Source organism: Sebastes fasciatus, chromosome 9 (assembly GCF_043250625.1).
Source record: "Sebastes fasciatus isolate fSebFas1 chromosome 9, fSebFas1.pri, whole genome shotgun sequence".
In the NCBI taxonomy this organism is placed as follows: domain Eukaryota; kingdom Metazoa; phylum Chordata; class Actinopteri; order Perciformes; family Sebastidae; genus Sebastes; species Sebastes fasciatus.
Window position 1 is genome coordinate 7789340 of NC_133803.1, and position 18006 is coordinate 7807345.

At 43.2% G+C, this 18006-nt stretch overlaps 2 protein-coding genes across 14 annotated transcripts in view; one reads left to right on the top strand and one right to left on the bottom strand.

Moving 5' to 3' along the window:
- On the top strand, window positions 1-13236 carry arhgap22a (Rho GTPase activating protein 22a). 4 transcript variants are annotated; one of them, XM_074645724.1, is made up of 12 exons: window positions 1-194; window positions 439-532; window positions 1195-1327; window positions 5336-5532; window positions 6298-6385; window positions 9319-9447; window positions 9595-9805; window positions 9912-10044; window positions 10123-10196; window positions 10591-10712; window positions 10818-11817; window positions 11895-13236. In XM_074645724.1, the coding sequence occupies exons 3-12, from the start codon at window positions 1279-1281 to the stop codon at window positions 12112-12114; spliced, it is 2223 nt and encodes a 740-aa protein (XP_074501825.1). In that variant the 5' UTR covers window positions 1-194; window positions 439-532; window positions 1195-1278; the 3' UTR covers window positions 12115-13236. The 4 variants fall into 4 exon arrangements, with proteins under 4 accessions (XP_074501825.1, XP_074501823.1, XP_074501824.1 ...); XM_074645722.1 differs by having other exon boundaries at window positions 1229-1327; XM_074645723.1 differs by lacking the exon at window positions 1195-1327.
- mapk8a (mitogen-activated protein kinase 8a) overlaps window positions 12492-18006 on the bottom strand; it is a 17066-nt gene continuing 11551 nt past the window's right edge. For 3 of the 10 annotated variants that reach the window (XM_074645727.1, XM_074645731.1, XM_074645730.1), the window contains exons 7-12: window positions 17736-17807; window positions 16686-16868; window positions 16459-16583; window positions 16262-16325; window positions 15333-15410; window positions 12492-14530 (exon numbers count right to left, since the gene is read on the bottom strand). In XM_074645727.1, the coding sequence (XP_074501828.1) occupies window positions 14352-14530; window positions 15333-15410; window positions 16262-16325; window positions 16459-16583; window positions 16686-16868; window positions 17736-17807 (701 nt within the window). In that variant the 3' untranslated portion in view covers window positions 12492-14351. The other 7 variants (XM_074645734.1, XM_074645735.1, XM_074645728.1 and 4 more) reach the window with 5 other exon arrangements.

Here is an 18006-nt window from a genome sequence, read left to right on the forward strand (position 1 = left end):
TCAGCGAGAGACAGACGGGAAAAGTCAGAAGAGGAGGACAGCAGCAGACTATCGTACAGCTGTGTTTAATTTCTCTGTAAAGCAGTACCTATACCACAACATCTGTATGGGACTGTGATGCCCTCTTGTCGTGGTGGAAAGAGAGTCTGGCTCCAGACCGAGAGTCGTCTGGTCTGCCCGGTCGACAACACATGGCAAGTAATACTCCCATGACTGTCTTTATTTCCTTCCTTCTATCAGAGTCTGTTCACATCAGCATTCTTCATGCGCACGTCATCAGCGTGTTACTGATGGCAGCTATAGTAGTCCCTTCTCTTTGGGTATGTGGATGCCATTTGTTTCTTAGTGATTGTCAATTAAGTAGAGGACTGAGATTTCAGTGTTGCCATTGTTTAGACCCTGAGAGTGTGTGTGTGTGTGTGTGTGCTGTGGCTCTAGAAATGGCCCCAGTTGAGAGGGATACACCATGCAGACGGGTCAATGAAACCATCCAGGACTCCTCTGACCAGTGACAAACCAAAGGAATTGGCAGGTAATGCTCGCTTTTTGGTTTGTTTTGCAATGATGAGCATTGTATCAAGCAAGGTGATGACTTATGGTGTTGAGGATCCAACTTTCTGGTATCTGAGCTATAAAGTTAAGCTCTAATTTTACGATCTGTCAGGGTATGAGCTGTTTTTTGTGTAAAGCATTGCATTCCCAAAGTTATGCTCCTACTAATACTGCTACTCCTTAAAGCCTTCATTATAGTGGGGACCATTTGTCATTAATTGTTATGTGTTATTCTTTCTTATGATAAAGCTCCGTCAGCATTGTCCCCTTACTGCATTTTTAGTCTCATCCAGGCTCTTGAACTGCAGCATTTATCTGCTTTATCACATCCACTCCAACCCAACCAGACAGGCTGAATAGGAACAAGAACATCACACCCTTGAGTGCTGTGGCTTTCATCACAGAGATTGCTGAGTGACTGAGTAGTGTGGCATTTCCCCTCCGACTATAAATCTTAGCCTGAATGAGTCTGGATGCTAAATATGAGTGTTGCACAGTGGAGTTCTGTCAGGTTTTAACACCCGAATGTATCATGCAATGGTTTATAGGTACAGACAAGACAATAACTTGGCCACTTGCTCTGCATCAAACATTTAACGGTGTCAGTTAAATCAAATGTATTGATCTGAGGTTGTGCTTCAGGTGCAGAAGAGATCATAATCAAATCTCCCAACAGCTGGAGGGATTGTGGAGACTGTGGAGCGATGCGGGAGCCAATGTAAAGAAATGGGTGACAACAAGACAGAGGACACACAGCCAGACATATTTATAGACGGTGAGAAATTGATACTGAGAGTGTGCAGCAGAAGGCAGAGAGACTGATAGCAAAGGGGAGAGAGGGAGAGAGAGAGAGAGAGAGAGAGAGAGAGGGAGTGGGCAGGGCTCTGTATGTGGGAACAACAGCATGCCGGCCAGTGGGACAGACAGGGGGAGAAAGAAAGGAGGGGAGGAAGAGGAGAGTGTGTGTGTGTGTGGGGGGGGTTAAGTGCTTGTAAGTGTGCGTGTGTGTGAAAGCAGACGGAGACAGTGTCCAAGTGCAAGACAGTGAGCCAGGAGGAGAGAGATGCTCGGATGAGGATGAGGAGTAACAGGGCGAGGCAGCAGCGAGAGGTTCTGTGTGTGTGTTTGAGGAACAGTGTGTGAACAGAGGGATGCAGTCATGTCTCTGTGAGAGGGAGCAGCACAGCAACGGTAACCATGCTGAGCCCCAAGATAAAACAGGCACGCCGTGGTAAGAACAGTCCCTCCTCCTCTTTTCCTCCATCCCTCTCCATCTCTTTTCTTGCTTTTCCCTCTGTCCTCTCTGCAGTCCATCTTCATCTTTCTCTCTCTCTTTCTCTCTGCAGAGCTCCATTTGTCCTTCTGTCTTTGTAGTAATGTGACATCAATATTGTTGCCAGTGCTTTTTAATTGATGATCACATCAAAAAAAGGTGTAACAGTGCCATATCAGTAGCACCGGTGTCATCCTGCATCCCATTGTTATCAGTAATGACCTGAGTTTTCTTGCATGATCTGAAGTGTTGAGGCTTTATCTTCTGTGTCCAACGCTCACTGTTAGAGCTAACAGGCTCTATACTACTGAGTGATGTAATCCTTCTTGATTATACCATCCTCATTCCTAGATTTGATCCTGTGAGATACTGTATTGTAGTAAACATGGCTGCTGGGAGGATAATCCTCCCTCCAACAATGCTCTGAATCCTGACACGTTCACACCTGAACACATGACTTCATCTCTATTTGTTCAGGGTTTATTGGGTTGGTTTTTGGTTGCCGTGGGTTTTGACCGGTGACTCTAGATCAGAGGTGGTGGTGAAAGGAATGCAGGGGCTGTCCGCTCATGTAAATCACAACAGCTGACTGTCAAACATAGTTCCTCTAACGCCGGGTAAAACCCACTTGTGACCGCTGAAGTCGGGACGCCAAATATACGCCTCTCACATGACATGTGTGAAGATGAATAAGGAAGCTGTAAATCACAGGAGCAACTCCTGGCGCTGAGGTTATCATGATGTAGGGTATAAATACGTGCTGTGGTCTTCTTGGCAGGTGGTTGCAGTAGACAACTAACTGTTCCAGGTGGCTTGAGGAGTTGTGACAGTTGCCAAATTGTCTCAATGAAATGGACTAGTATTGATTTCTAGAGACGAGTATCCACATGATTGCTGTTTCAGAGGTATTTCCACCCTGACAGGAAGGGATTTTTTGATCTTTGTATGAAAATGGAGACGTTTAAGGCTTTAGGGTTGTTGCTTCATCTCTCCCTTGGCAGCCGTCTTATTCTAGCCCCGCAGTAAAAGTAAGACCATAAAAAGATGACGGGAAGGACGAGTGCCTGTTCTCTCTCCTTCATGAACTCAGTTGGAGAGTGCAGTACAGCCACTTCACTTTGCTCGCACCGTTTTGTGCGCTTGCCATCTCTCATTTGCTGTAATGGTATTCTCCTTTGATTAGATTCCCAGCTTTGCCCTCCTCTGACCCTTTTATGCAGCAGCATCATCGTACAGCATCACAGAGCTGGATCTGCACTCAGAAGCTGAGATGTCACAGCAGAATCCGAAAGTAGTGGAGTCTTACAGGAAGTTATTGGTAAAACTCTGAGATGTGGTTGAGGCTTCTGTCATTATCTGTGTGGCTGAATAATTGTCAATATGAGGACATTTGAATGAATATTGAAGTGCTTTAGTCAAGAAATGATTATTTTGAGGCACTATGTGCAACTGAGCCTTGAAGACTTCACGACATTTTATCATTTCCTCAAGATTTCATTATGAGAGTCTGTCCAAACTGCACCATGTTAATTATAATATTCACAAAACATCATTATGGTGTCATTAGCAGAAAAGACCATTAATGTCTAATAATCTAATAAATTATAACTAATAAGGTTAATCATTCCAATATTGGGTAGTTGCCGGCTTGAATATCCAAAAAGTATTACCTGTGGTGGAATGTACCAAAGTACAATTATTCAAGTTCTGTACTAGATACAACTTTGAGATACTACTACTGTAGTTGATTATTTCCATCTTGTGCTGCTTTACACGTTCTGCATCTCTACAGTTCAGAGGTATACAAAACAATGCGAGCACAAAATGTGACGCCTTCTAATAGATTAAATTACCCAACAGTAAATAAAGTTGTTTCAATTTGCTCCACTGCAACCAAACATAACAGCTAAATGCTACAGTAATGCATCATTAATTATGAATGTGATTATAATGTAATGTAACACTGACTGGGGCCATTTCCATTCTGTACGTACTGTACTTTCACTTTTGAGTGAATGTGTACCACTGACTTTTGAGTCAGTGGTACACATTCAAGGCACTGTTCTTGTTCTTAACTTCCGTTCTCTGCTTTACTTTATACTTCTGCTACACAACAAGTCAAAAGGAAATATTGTACTTCTTACTCCACTAAATTTACTTTACAGGTAGATTTACTAGTTTCTTTACAGATTAAGATTTGACATACCAAACATAGAATATTATGCACTGTGATAGATTAACATACCTAAAAGTATATAAATTAGTTACAGTTAGCTCCACCTCAACCAACTACAACAGTAATATGCTGCTTACACATTAATGCATCAGTATAGATTAACTCAATAATTAGTGCTTTATTAGTACATTTACTTTTGATACTTTTGTACATTTTGCTAATAATATTTAGGTACTTCTACTTATCTAAACTTTTGAATGCAGAACTTTTACTTGTAATAGAGTATTTTCACAGTGTGGTGTTGTAAGGGATGTAAGTAAAGAATCTAAATATACTTCTTCAATCAGATTATCACCAATGAGGTCATATGTATATTATTTTATTAAATATGTGGTGATGCCCTTTGAGTAACATAATGTCCTGAAAAGATGACAATTTGATCCTCTATGCTGACCGTAGATCAGTTCCTCTCTGAGATTTCCTGCCTCTTTTTTTTAAAAAGATGAACAAGAAGTCTGCTGTATTTATAGATCCGGCTCTGCCTGCACCCGCTGCCAGCATACAGTTTTGTTAATGACTGCTTCACGTGGTCTCTAGTCTTCTCCCTTCCCGGCAATCATGACTCTGCAAATGAAGGACATCCAGAAAGGTTGAGAAATAAAATGAGGAGCCCAGACAGAGAGCTGATAAGGAAGAGAGAGAGAGATTTCAGTCCAGGCCCTTCCTTGCAGATACCTCCTCTGCTGTCCTCAGCAGAAAGCAAGATGCAATTAACAGGAAAAAAAGACGCCATTGATTTCTCTCTCCTCTCCCTCTGCCTTCTGTTTATCTCTCTCTCTCCTCCCTGACTCCCCAGGGTTCTCGCTACTGTCACTGTTTCTGCTCTACATCTTTGGCATACCTATGCTAATATACAATCCATGCCTGTAATCAGTCTGTAGCAGTTAAAGCGCAACATGATCCGAAGCTAAACTCCTCTCCGCACCGCAATGACATTGGAAATGATATATGCCCTCATTAATATCTGAAACACATAATAAAATGTAATGGAGCAGATAGATGGATCTTAACGCAGGATGTCTTCGCTGCAAAATGGAGGCCGTGCCTCGGTAGATTGACTTAAGAGGGAATCTGGATGCATGGTCCAACCTGTGGGCTTAGCTGTACTCAAGAGAGACTGCTGTGAATAATGATTCAGGATCGTCGATGGGTGAATTGTTCGAATAAAAGCAAAAACAACACAGAAAGAAAATCCCCAAATAACATGAATCCTCTGTCTTTATCTCAAGCTCCCTTTTCCTTCACTTTATCTCTATGTGTGTGTGTCCATGCAGCGCGGTCCAAGAGCATGGTGCTGGGAGAGTTGTCCCGGGTCTCCCGGCCCTGCTCTCCTCTGGATCAGGAGAAAGCGCTGAAAGCCGGCTGGCTGAAGAGACAGCGGAGCATCATGAAAAACTGGCAGCTGCGTTGGTTTGTCCTGAGGACCGAAGCTCTGTATTTCTACAAGGACCAGGATGAAACCAAGGCACAGGTAAACGCTCACAAAACAAACACATATACAAGACAGTTACCTGATGACACCTGTTGCCCCATGGGAGGCTGCACTGCTGATTAATTCTGCTTCGAAGCCTGGCTGATACATATTCAAGCTTCATGAATTTATCTGCTTTCCCCCAGGGTCAGTCGATCCATTGTGTGTTCTCCAACTCTGAAAATAGCTTATTGATTCTTTTAAATCAGCCGACAAAATACAGTTTGTAGCCCTCAAGTAAAATTAAGCACTTTTCTGATTTAGGTAACCGTGATTTTGAACTCTTATCTCTATACGTTTGGTGTCAAACTATAGCTGGATAAATATCCATTCATCTTCACGCAAAAATCATCGCTCCATTAAAGTGGTAGTGTGTTGTTAGAGCCCTGACACACACTCCGATAATGTGGTAACTAGCTGCCCTGTGGTTCTGCTGTAAGCACTTAGTAGCTGACCTTTGACCCTCTCTATGGTGGAGGGATCAGAAATGCACAGCACAGGAAGCACCAGAGGGATAAAAAGATGAAGAGATGTTTCCCTGAGTCATCCCTCCCTCCATCATCATTACCTCCCTCCCTCTGTTGGACGGACGCCCAGAGCTCAGTGTACTCAGAACTCTATAATGTTTAACATGCACTACTCGTCCAAGTCCAGAACCACTAATTGATTTCTCATTTGGCCGTTGATACGGCTGTTTTCCTCATGCCGGTCTTCCTGTCTGTCAGTCTGTCTATCTCACGCCTTCCTCTCCTCTTTCTCCTACAGGGTTGTATTCCTCTTCAGGGCAGTCAGGTCAATGAGCTGCCTGCCAATCAAGACGAGCCTGGTCGTCACCCTTTTGAAATCGTTCCAGGTGAGTTGGCACGGTGACAACTCTGCATGTAAGCAAGTAAATGCATGTTGTTCAAGTGATGCTGAACCATCTGCTTAGTACTAAGTGTCAAACAAACAAGATTTTCATTTAAAAATGTACTTTACTCTAAATCCTGAGGTATGATGAAGCACCAATACCAATTCAAGAACTTAAAACTTTTCGTTTTTAGTGTTCCGAAGGTGATGAAAACCCAAGTCGTGCAACATCATTGCATAATATACCACCACGACTAGAACATTATCCCGTTGCCAGTTTTGCTGTAAATGACAGAAAGTATCTCTCCGTGTTGCTTGAAATTGTGATCATCATACTGTACACACAGTACAGTATGTCCTGTGTGTGAACCTCGTCGACCCATAATCAAAGTGATGGACAGAAGTAAATCAATAGCTACGTATGAGTCACAGGCCGTAACGCATGCATGAAATATGCAGAACAGCAGAAAGGATGCGATTGCCACGGCCTTGTGTTTGACAGTTCAACAACGGCTTCATTCATCTCTGCTCTTGACAGCGTGGGGTTGGCATGATTACGGTCACAACAGTGGACAGTATGTAGCCTACAGCAGATAGATCAGAGGGCCTGCTTGGTTGAAAGAAAGAAAGAAGTCTGCATAGTTGCTGGCTCTCATGGGAGTGCCTCTGTATGACTCTCATGGAACGGCATCTTGGATCATATCAGCATAGGTTCACCTGCAAGCATCCGTTCTTCTGAAGGGCTGCCACTGCTCAGTTGTAGCCCCTCTTTTCCACTGGTTCAACATGGGCCATCACTGCAGCAGGTTGACAAACACGCTGACATGTTATCCTGAGGATGAGGTTTCCATTAATGGTAGTAAGTAAATTTTTTCAGCTTTGAGGCTTGGAGGATGTATTGTAGAAATACTGTAACACCACCGTATTGGAGTACTTTTGAATCCAGATTGAACTACTGAAAAGTATTGTATATATCTCCCTCTCTGGCTTTCTCTGTTGCCGCCGGGATTGACAAGGTCTTTATGTATTGTATCAAAGGTCCTGTAGAAACACTGTGCACAGAAACAATCGCAACATTTTCACTTTGCATGTCTGACAACACTGGCATGTTCTGCTGCACCGTCTCAGCGTTTGGTGAATGTGGTTATAAGAAGTAATGTATGCCCCTCCCCTCTGAAACATTCATACACACATATATAGCGCATTACCTGTGGTTAGAATTACATGTCAGCAGATTTAACAGCTACTGCAGGGCTGCAGTGGTAAATGGAACAGATGTGGTCACATCGACTGTATACTGTGGGTGTAAAACAATTAGGCTGTTGCAGTTAGTGTTTTTAATTATGTATGTGACCTTCCAGTGTTTGTGCATGTTTGTGTGCATGTTCACATAAAGGACCGTTCCAGTGATAACACATTTACTATGGAAGAACATTGACAATATTGTATTGATTTATTCAGGTAGTACATTTTAAAGGGGACGTAGTATGCTTTTGTGCTTTTTCCCTTTCCTTTAGTGTGTTATATAGTTTTTATGTGCATGGAAAAGGTCTGCAAAGTTACAAAGCCCAAAGTCCATGCCAAAGGGAGTTACTCTCCCCGACAGAAACACTGCTCCTGAACTGCCTGAAACATCTTGATTGAAGTCCTGCCTTTTCTTCCATAACGTGGTGATGTCACCAAGTAAGACATTTTGCCGAGCTGCTAGTTTGGCACGCCCTCGTTCAAAGCCAATTAGAGCAGAGCTGGAGCAGAGTCCGAAGAGTTTGGTTCGGTTGACCAATCACAACAGAGTGGGCCAGCTGACCAATCAGAGCAGACGAGGCTTTTCGTATGCATCTCTTTAAATTTATTGCAATGTTGCAATTTGATATTGATGGTTACTTTTTGAATACTGAACTATTCAGAATTGTTGAGTAATGCATGCAATGATACTGTAACATTCATGTTTTCCTCCTTTCAACATATTTATCATCCCCACCTCACAGGCAGACACTGGTTTCAATTCATTTCACAACAACAGCATGAAAATCAACTTTGATGGTCATGAAAAAAGATAAGATGCTCATTCTGATAAATTACCTTCAGGTTTTAGTTCTCTGCAAGGCAATTTCCATACAGCTGAATGGAGACCAAAACACATTCAGAAATCTAAAACACAATGATGTGCTCTGGAAAATGGTGAGCAAACTATATGCATTTGTAGTAAATGGGGTAAAACATGCAAATACACCAGTTTGGTCTCTTAACATGTGAGATGGTGTCTAGTGCCACATTGGAGAGAAAGTGTGTTAGTGAAATAGCAGTGTGAAAACACGCTGATGAAAAGGTCCTGGACAAAAGAGGCATGTGCAGTTTCTGGTGTCCCCAGGGAACAGGACTCTTTCTGGGTCATTTCTCTCACACACAACACACTATGCACCACAATGCAGGACTTAGTAATGAATCCAGGTACTGACATATATAGCTTACACACGTTTATAAGCGTTTATAAGAAGGTTTTCATAAGTAGAAAATGTAAGACCATTTTTATGAATAGAAGCTTTGAGCTGAGTAGTGCTTCCACCTCTTCAAAAGCAAGCCATTGCAAAGTCACATGAAGGGAGAGGACTTCACACAGCGTAATCAAAGCTAAACTGAAATAAACTGAAATGTCAACCCAGGTGGCATCAAGCTGTGTGCAGCCAGAGGAAGGGGAGAGGAAGTGCTGCATGGCTGCGACTTTGTACTTTACAGGGGGGCTGGAGCTGATAAGGTTATTGGAAACACTGATAGTTCTAGTTGGTAAAATACAGTTTATATGATCAGCAAAATCTTTTTAAAAGCAGTGTCTGTTCTGTGTCTGATTCCACATATTTGAAGCGCAGCGGCTTTGAGATGTGTGAGTCGTTGTGTCCTATTGATCCAGAAAGTAATGAAATGTGTTTGTGTCTTCAGGGGGGGCTGGAGAAAAGGATCGAACGGGCATAAGTCACGAATCCTTCCTGCTGATGGCCAACTCCCAGAGTGACATGGAGGAATGGGTCAGAGCCATACGTAGAGTCATATGGGCTCCGCTTGGAGGAGGTGGGATTCTTAAACATACAGCACTGTTTATGGCAATTAAGCAAATATATTATTAATGCTTTAAAGGGAGGACTTAAACCTCTTCGGGTTCACATAAGAAAACATTCTGAGCTACCTGATTGGTGTTCATTTTCTGTGTGTTTGCAGGTATCTTTGGGCAGCACCTAGAGGAGACGATGTTGTACGAGGCCCAGTGTGGCCCTCAGAGACTGGTCCCTGTGCTGGTCGAACAGTGTGTGTGTTTCATACGTGAGCATGGGCTCGAGGAGGAGGGCCTTTTCAGGGCCCCCGGACAGACCAATCATGTTCGAGAGCTGCAGGATGCCTTAGACCGTGGCGAGAAGCCAGTGTTTGACAGGTGATGCAGCGGGAGGGGGCGTTTTATCTATACAGCAGCATGCCAAGCTATAATGTATGCTGGATTGCATTCATTATACTGTATGTCCTCTCTCTGTCTCTTACAGTACCACAGATGTCCACACAGTGGCATCGCTGCTAAAACTGTACATACGGGAGCTGCCGGAGCCTATAATCCCATTCTCCAAATACACACAGTTTCTCTCTTGTGCTCCGTTTCTTACCAAGGACAAAGCAATGGTAATTACATGTCTGCTTAACATAACTTTATGTCCAAACTCTTGCCATGGCAATGAACACATGTTCTTTTTCTTCAAGGGTATCACAGAGCTAAGCAAACAGGTGAAATCCCTTCCTCAGGTCAACTACAACCTCCTCACATACATCTGCAAGTAAGTCAACGCTGTGTTGTCGTCTGCTGTATGTCAGTATTTGTTAAGCCGAACTGATGTGACTGTGATGGGTTTTATTGTTCCATTCACTGTTTGATGATTGAGGATTTGTCAGCCTGTCACGCAAAAGAAATAACAATAATTCATTACACCCACGTCCTCGTCATCAGGGGAAGTGACATCACATTTATTGACTCTGAGTTTGTATAATTGCATGTCTTCTGCATCTATTTAAATATCATCAGCCGAACCCACACACCAGCCAGAGTCATGACTCAGTCCTCCTTTTCATTAGCTTGAATTTTACTACAAAAAAAAGAAACGGGGGCAGCCAACGCTGATGATTTTACATAATATGTGGAAGTAAGTTCCACTTTTGGTTCTTTCCGCTCAGGTTTCTGGACGAGGTTCAGTCCCACTCCAATGAGAATAAGATGAGTGTTCAGAACCTGGCCACTGTGTTTGGACCCAACATCCTCCGGCCCAGAGTGGAGGATCCAGTCACCATGATGGAGGGTTGGTGATAATGTTGACATATGTGCTGCACAAATGTGCTTTCCAATCAATTTGTACAATGCCATGGAACATTACAAGTATATGTGTGTTTGTCATTATAAACAGGAAGTTCACAGGTGCAGCTCCTCATGACTGTGCTGATCAGTGAACACGCCCGACTTTACCAACGGGAGGAGCCGGAAATTGAGGTCAAGACTCCCCAACAGCATCAGCAGAGTCCTCTGCAACGGTGCAAGGTGGAATGGCTCTCACAAGACGACGCTAACCCGCCACCCTCCTCAGGCACAGGCTCCAAAACCCCTAAAGAGCAATCCCGATCCTCCACCCCTACTACAGACGGTAAGCCGACTGCACCGAGCCCCGTTATGACGTCGGAGAAGGGCGAGGATGGTCAGATTGAAGGAAAGGGCAAAGCTAAGACTGAAGAGAAAGCAGATATCAAAACTGAAGGGAAAGGTGGAGGTGAAGTAGCTGTTAGCCCCAGTAAACAGTCTAAAGCCCTGCCCTCCTGGAGGAGCTCCTTCAAAGGCGGTGCAGCATCTGGGGTGCCGAGGGGGAAAATAGGGGGGTCGGCAGGGGACGTGTCAGCAGCTGGTGGGACCAACTGGCTGATGAACGGCCTGTCGTCCCTCCGAGCTCACAGGCGCACCACCTCATCTGGTGAAAGACTTAAAGACTCCACCCTGAAGGATTCAACCCTTTCCCTTAAAGAGGGAACTCTTCCACTTAAGGACACACAGAGAGACTCTGATGAGGACTCATCTCAAACACCCCTGTCTCACAGAGCTCTCCACCAATCCCACAGACTGTCTGCCTATGACAACGTCGCCCCCTCCAGTTTAAGCCTGCCTGCCGACACCTCCTCCATGTGGACATCCTTTGAGATCTCGTTGGCCGAGCCGGAGGGAAGCGATAAGGCAGTAAAAGTAGAGCAGGTTCAAGAGAGACCCACAGAGGTGAGGGACAGTACGAGTACTCTGGATAACAGTGCAAGCGGTACCGAGGATGACCTCACAGGGACAAACGACGGTCTCGCCAACATGCTGGCCGAGCTCAAGCAGGAGCTGAAGAAACAGAGGACGAGCTACGAAACCTGCATTCGCAAGTAAGAATGAGTCACTTCCTGTCAAATTAAAATCAGCACGAGTTGTTATTTATAACCTCTTCTTCTCTTTCTTTGAGGTTGGAGGACTCCTGTTCCAAGTACCAGTCCCAGGTAAACCGCCTGGAGGAGGAGCTGGACCAGGAGAAGAAGAAGTTCCACATGCTGGAGATCCGACTCAGGAACTCGGAGAGGGCACATGAAGACGCAGAGAACCGAAACGTCCTCCTCCAGAAAGAGATGGAGGAGTTCTTCCAAACCCTTGGAGATCTGACCACAGGAGCGACACGGACCAACTAGACCAGACCAACCTGCCTTCATCTGGTCCATCAGAGGAAGAGGAGGAGGAGCTTGATTAATTTGAAGACCAGTCAGCCCCAAAGCTTTGAAGACCAAATACCTCTAGTGCAGTACTACTTGCCATCGTGTCCTCTTTAGTACAGCCGTCTTGTGCCTACACTAAGCAGTGCCGGTGCCAAACGAGAACTCCTCTGGACCAAGCAAGCATTTTACCATTCCTTACTATTATACACCACAGGTCATGTAGCTGTAGCTGATTATTTATTGACTAAGAGAGCTGAAAAGGCCTGATACAGTCTTCCCATACACACCCTGTTCAATTCCCATTAGAACTCATAATGTTAACTTGACAGTAAAAGAAAGAACAATGCGAGACATTAAAATCCAACTCTTTTATTTGCTGGAGTTGAAGGTAGACAGTTTCCATTTTTTGATGTATATAATTGGTCTGTTAGTGAAGCAATTTCAGATCCACAGGCTAAACTTCACACAGCTGGCCTGATCAAAACACACCACAACAGGTTAACTCTTGGCTGTCAGCGTCAGACGACTGCAGCATCATCCCAGTAGTGCCGAACGGCGTTCCCGTCTTTCCTCTAAATGTACCTGCACTAAAACCAGATGTGCTCGGAGAAAAACTCATGCGTAGTCTAATCTATCTTTTCTATTTTTGAGGAGAGGAAAACAACAAAAAAGAGGAAGCCACAGCAGCCTCATTGAGATGTGTGGCCCAGGACGGGTCAGGACATGCGTCACAATCCCCAAAGTGCATTCTGGGAGCTGATGCTAAGGGGGGTTAGTTACTGCCTGGGGTGCCCAACCATGAAAAGGGCAAAAGGGACAGGTTGGGAATTTGAGCCATCAAACACATCCAAAGGTTACCGTGGCAGGTAGCAAAAATGCCTGTTTCCTGACTCTCAGAAAACACACATACATCTACAGTAAAATGTACAGATCGATCACTGACTCTATTAATCTATGAATTATATTGCACAGAAAAGAAAAAAAATGAAACAAAATGCATATAAATAGTACTTCTGAATGAAATGTACATTACATACAATAGACGCCTCCTAGCTTGAAATAAATAAATAAATAAATAAAGCAAATACAGAAAAAAAATGATCTTTTTTCGCATTTCTTTCGAATGATGTGTGCCATGATACTGTATCTTCAAAAAACGTGTGTTTGAGTGTGTGTGCATGTGTGAGGTAGAACTCAGAAAGACGCACCGCAGAAGAGAAAAGCGTCTGCAACGGAGAGGACTGAAAATCACTGAACTGAGTAAGGGCACTTAAATTAAATATGTTAAATATCAGACAGCGGTGAATAATGTCTGAAAGAACCTGCCAAAAGGGTAAAGTGATTTAGACTTAGTCTCTGGTGACCGTCCCCAAATACAGAACTAATTCTAGCCAGTGGAGTGGCCTATATTAAACAGTAATCACTGGCTGCTCACTACGCCACACTTCTATTCACTTACATTCACCCTGTTCTTCCTCATCCAACAGACCGTCGCCTACTAATTACATCTAAGTAACTAAACAAGTTTAAATACAGTCAGTTAACAGTATGCTATAGTAAAAAAAGAAATTCAGTGTCAGGGCAATAGACCGTTTGACTGCTTGTCAAGATGCACACAATCAGAGGTGATATAATACTAAGTTAACTTGGATACACCAATGGACGCTTTCTACAAGAAAGATGAGGAACAATATCAAAATAAAATCATTCATTTGGATCCAAACTGAAGTGCGCTCTAGTCTACAGTTAAAAACAGAATTGGTGTAGATTCATTCAAATGTCCCAAAAACAATACAAAAAAAAATGCCAAATCAATAATTCAAAAAATATACTCAACATAATATTGCAGTGCTAACAGCGCGGTATTCGACTGTGTAGCAGCAGCTAAAATAACAGCAATGTGTAAAGTACAATCAAATCCCTCTCTTTCATAACATACATCACAGATTCACATCAAAACATACTCTGATTCTTTGCAGCAAAAATACAGTAATAATGATACAATTTCAAACCACGGTCATTTACAGCAGTATAGGGGGGAGGGGGAAATAAAAACAATCTGTACATTAAAAGCGGCTCTACAAACTAACAGTTCCATTGGCCTAAATCCTCTCCCATCACACACACTGATGAGGAAAGGTTTTTGTGTGTAGTGTAGGTGTGTGTATGTGTGTGTGTGTGTGTGTGTGTGTGTGTGTGTGTGTACGTGTGCGTTATCTGCAGCAGGCCAGCGAACCCAGAGAGGTGTGGCTGTCTAAGCTGCTGTCTGTTTCAGAGGTCATGGTGGGGTCACTGCTAGGGTCAGTGGGCTCTGTGGACATTGACGAGACATCGTTGGCCGAAGAGGAGGAGGAGGACGTCGGCTGAGGGGGGCTGTCGATCACTGCTGCACCTGTGCTGCGAAAAAAATACGTCGACGCATAGGTTTCATTGAATTACAGTGGACACTGCCATTGTCTGCTGAGTCACAGATGCAGATGTAAACAGAACCTCAAAACTTCAAGTTCCCAGTAAGCACTGATTTGGTCATTTATAGGTCAAAATACTTGTAGTTTAAACAACTTTATTCTGGAAATATTGTGACATTATTCTGAAAATATTCAGATTTTATTCTCAAACTATTACGGCTTTGTACCTAAAATATTACAATTTTATTCTCAAAATATTACAACTTTATTCTGTAAATATTACGATATTATTCTGGAATTATTCCAATTTTATTCTCAAAATATTACGATTTATTCTCAAAATATTACAACTTTATTCTCAAAATATTTAGACATAATTCATAAAATATTCCAATTTTATTCTGGATATATTTAATCTTTATTGCCCAAATCTCTGATTATGGCCCTAATACACTATTGTACTTTACAGTGAAATATTGAAATGCTGTTACAAATGATTATATGTAACTTTTTAACCAAATTTGTCCCAGATTTACCCTACTGCAAATATCTAGGTTAAACCTGCAATCGCATGTGCATATATGAAGTATTCAGTGAACTTGTGTAAAATAAAAAGCATAACATTTTTGCATTATTCCATCATACAGACTGTGTGAGTGTCAGAATCTTGTGAAACAAAAATACTTTCATGCTTACATCAAGCCTCTGATAAATACCCATCATGTGATGCACTAGTTCATCCTTTTGTACCTCTTCTTATCTCTCAAAGTTATAATGATTACTCACCTAGAGGAGATGGCTGGCCTCTTATCACGCCATTTCTTTTCCACTCCTCCCAATCACTCACTTCCTTATAAATTAGCACTACAAATGAAAGAACAGCAGAAGGTTAAGTGGGGCAGGGGAGACGGAGAAAAAATCATTGAGGTTTTCTGTACAGTCACAGACACATTGCATACTGTACAGTCCAAACAGCATCATGTTTCTAACTTGGACAGGCTGTGCTGGTGTGACCCTTCTAAAAATGAGTGAGGGGTCATTATCACCTGGCAGGGGTTAGGATGAGCTCATCCTGCTGCACAACTGAAAGTGATATTTACTCATAATCTGAAGTCCTCCCGTGCTCCACAGAATCAGGTTCCCCCACAGTGGAAAACACTTACTCAGAGTCTTCAAAGGGGGATTTCAAGTCACGCAACGCACCGTCTGGCAACTACAGTGGAGACGCAGAGCTCCTCTGGCAACAACGTCTGTAACCAACTGACTCCATATTTACACATTCACTGGCTGTCCCACTGGATTTTCTTTAGACACGGTTTATTTTTGTGCTTTCCGTATATAGAAAATAATCACGTCAACACTGGTGAACTGCAAATCATAGAATCTAACCACCTGACCATTTTGATTTCATTGTAAACACATCTGATTTGCACAAAATGTATGAAGTATAGTGGATAATAGTGACCAGAAGTTGCATATTAATATATTAGATGTTAAATTACTACATTGATTTCTTGTAAAAAGTGGTAAAACAATGTGAATTTCCCTCAAAATTTCAAAATAAATGTATTTTATCAGAGTATTCACTTTCAAGATTACTGAATGAAACTTCTTAGGTAATTACTGTGAGTCAGAGGATAAATAATACCCTGAAACTGACAGGAGGAAAGTGAAGTGTTGAGTGAAGTGTTCAGAATCTCTGTCTGCTGTCTCACCTTTCCACTCGTCCACGGTATGCTCCCTCTCATCCAGCTGTTTGTCGAGGACCCTTGGAGGGGGCTGAGAAAGAGGAAACGGCTTAAAACGGCGGTACAAGAGCGACGCCAACTTTCCCTTTCCACTTCAAGTGATGCAATCAAAATCTCATGTGACCCATTTCAGGATCACGCGCTGCGATCGGCGATCCACTTACCGCTTCCACTTCAGCCGGGTCGTACCAAACGTTAATATAGGGGTGCTGCAGGGCCTCGTCTACAGAGATGCGCTTGGAGGCGTCAATCACCAACATCTTGGCTAAGAGATCTCTGGCTTGGCTCGCTGAGGGGAGAAACAACAAATAGATAAGATGCTGTGCTACTGATCACAAGTCTACAAATGTTGTTTGATGAAAGAGTTCATGATATGACAGTAAATACACACCTTTCAGTTTGTTGTGGTCAGAGTCGGCAGGGAAGAGAACATCTGGGAAGAGCTTCTCAAAGCTGTACCCGGCGTAGCGTGGCCTGTTTTCTACGTACGTTCTTACCGACTGGTTCAGCTTCATTAGAAAATCCTGAGATGGAGTGCCTAGCTGCTCGATTACTTTGTTCCACTGGTCGATGTCTGAAGTGTAAATGTTAAGGAAATACACTATTCACTCCCACACACATACAGTAACACACCACTGGGGCAGCCTGACATTTCACTTTCTTTGGAAGTGCACACACCAACAGCTCTACTTACGTAGTCCACACACACATACCACTCACCCCTTTTCTATGCAGCTAATACATAACTATTACACATACTCTCTACTGCCCTTTACTGTCTGGTTTGGCTTGACGTTCTCACAATAGGTGGGTGCAGCAGAGCAATGATGGAGGTCCCGTTTGTCTGGTGGAAAATTTGACAATGGGATAGCAACGTGACATAGGGGAAACTCTCCGGATGATGTTGCTGCTCTCTTAACACAGAATGAAGTGATGACACAGTGATCAACCAATGATGGGGGAAGGATACGATCAGTGCCGGGGAACAACACGCTTCCCCTGATCATCTCGGCCACTATGCAGCCCACTGACCATACATCCACTGGAGGTGGATGTTTAGATGACGGGGAGGTGGACATGCAAACAAAATGGTGAGGTAAAAAAAAAAAAAAAGCACAAACACAAAGTGAGAAGAATGCGAGCAGAAAGGCAGTGGTGTGATGGAAATGAAAATGGAGAACATGCAGCATCAGCCAGATATATGAGAGCGAGTGATGAAGCAAATGAAAACTGGCATGTTTACAGCCCATGCCGGCCAAAAAGCTTCAAAAAAAGCATGTTATACTGGGGTAATATTCACAAGTCCCCATAGCTGGGCACAACATGCTGTATGCAAGCCAAAAGCTGACCAGGAGAAAATGTGATAGCATAAAGCCCAAACACATTACAGAGATGGTTAAGATCAACAGCGTGAAGAAGAGTTTAAAAGACCCAAGGATACAGTCCCTTCCCGGGAAGAGGATTTTATGGCGAACCATTTCCGCCAGTATGCAGCCCACAGACCATATGTCCACTAGCGAAGCGGAACACGGCAAACAAAGCCGGTGAGAGGAATGCACAACATCAGGTTAGTTACACGTAGAAGGCCAGTTAGTGAGCAGTTTCTCACAACAAAGTCCCATCATGTTACAGAAGCACCATGCAGCTTAATACACAATGTTAACAGCAAGATTTATCTTCAAGTCCCTGAATATGGGTTATAATAGATCAAA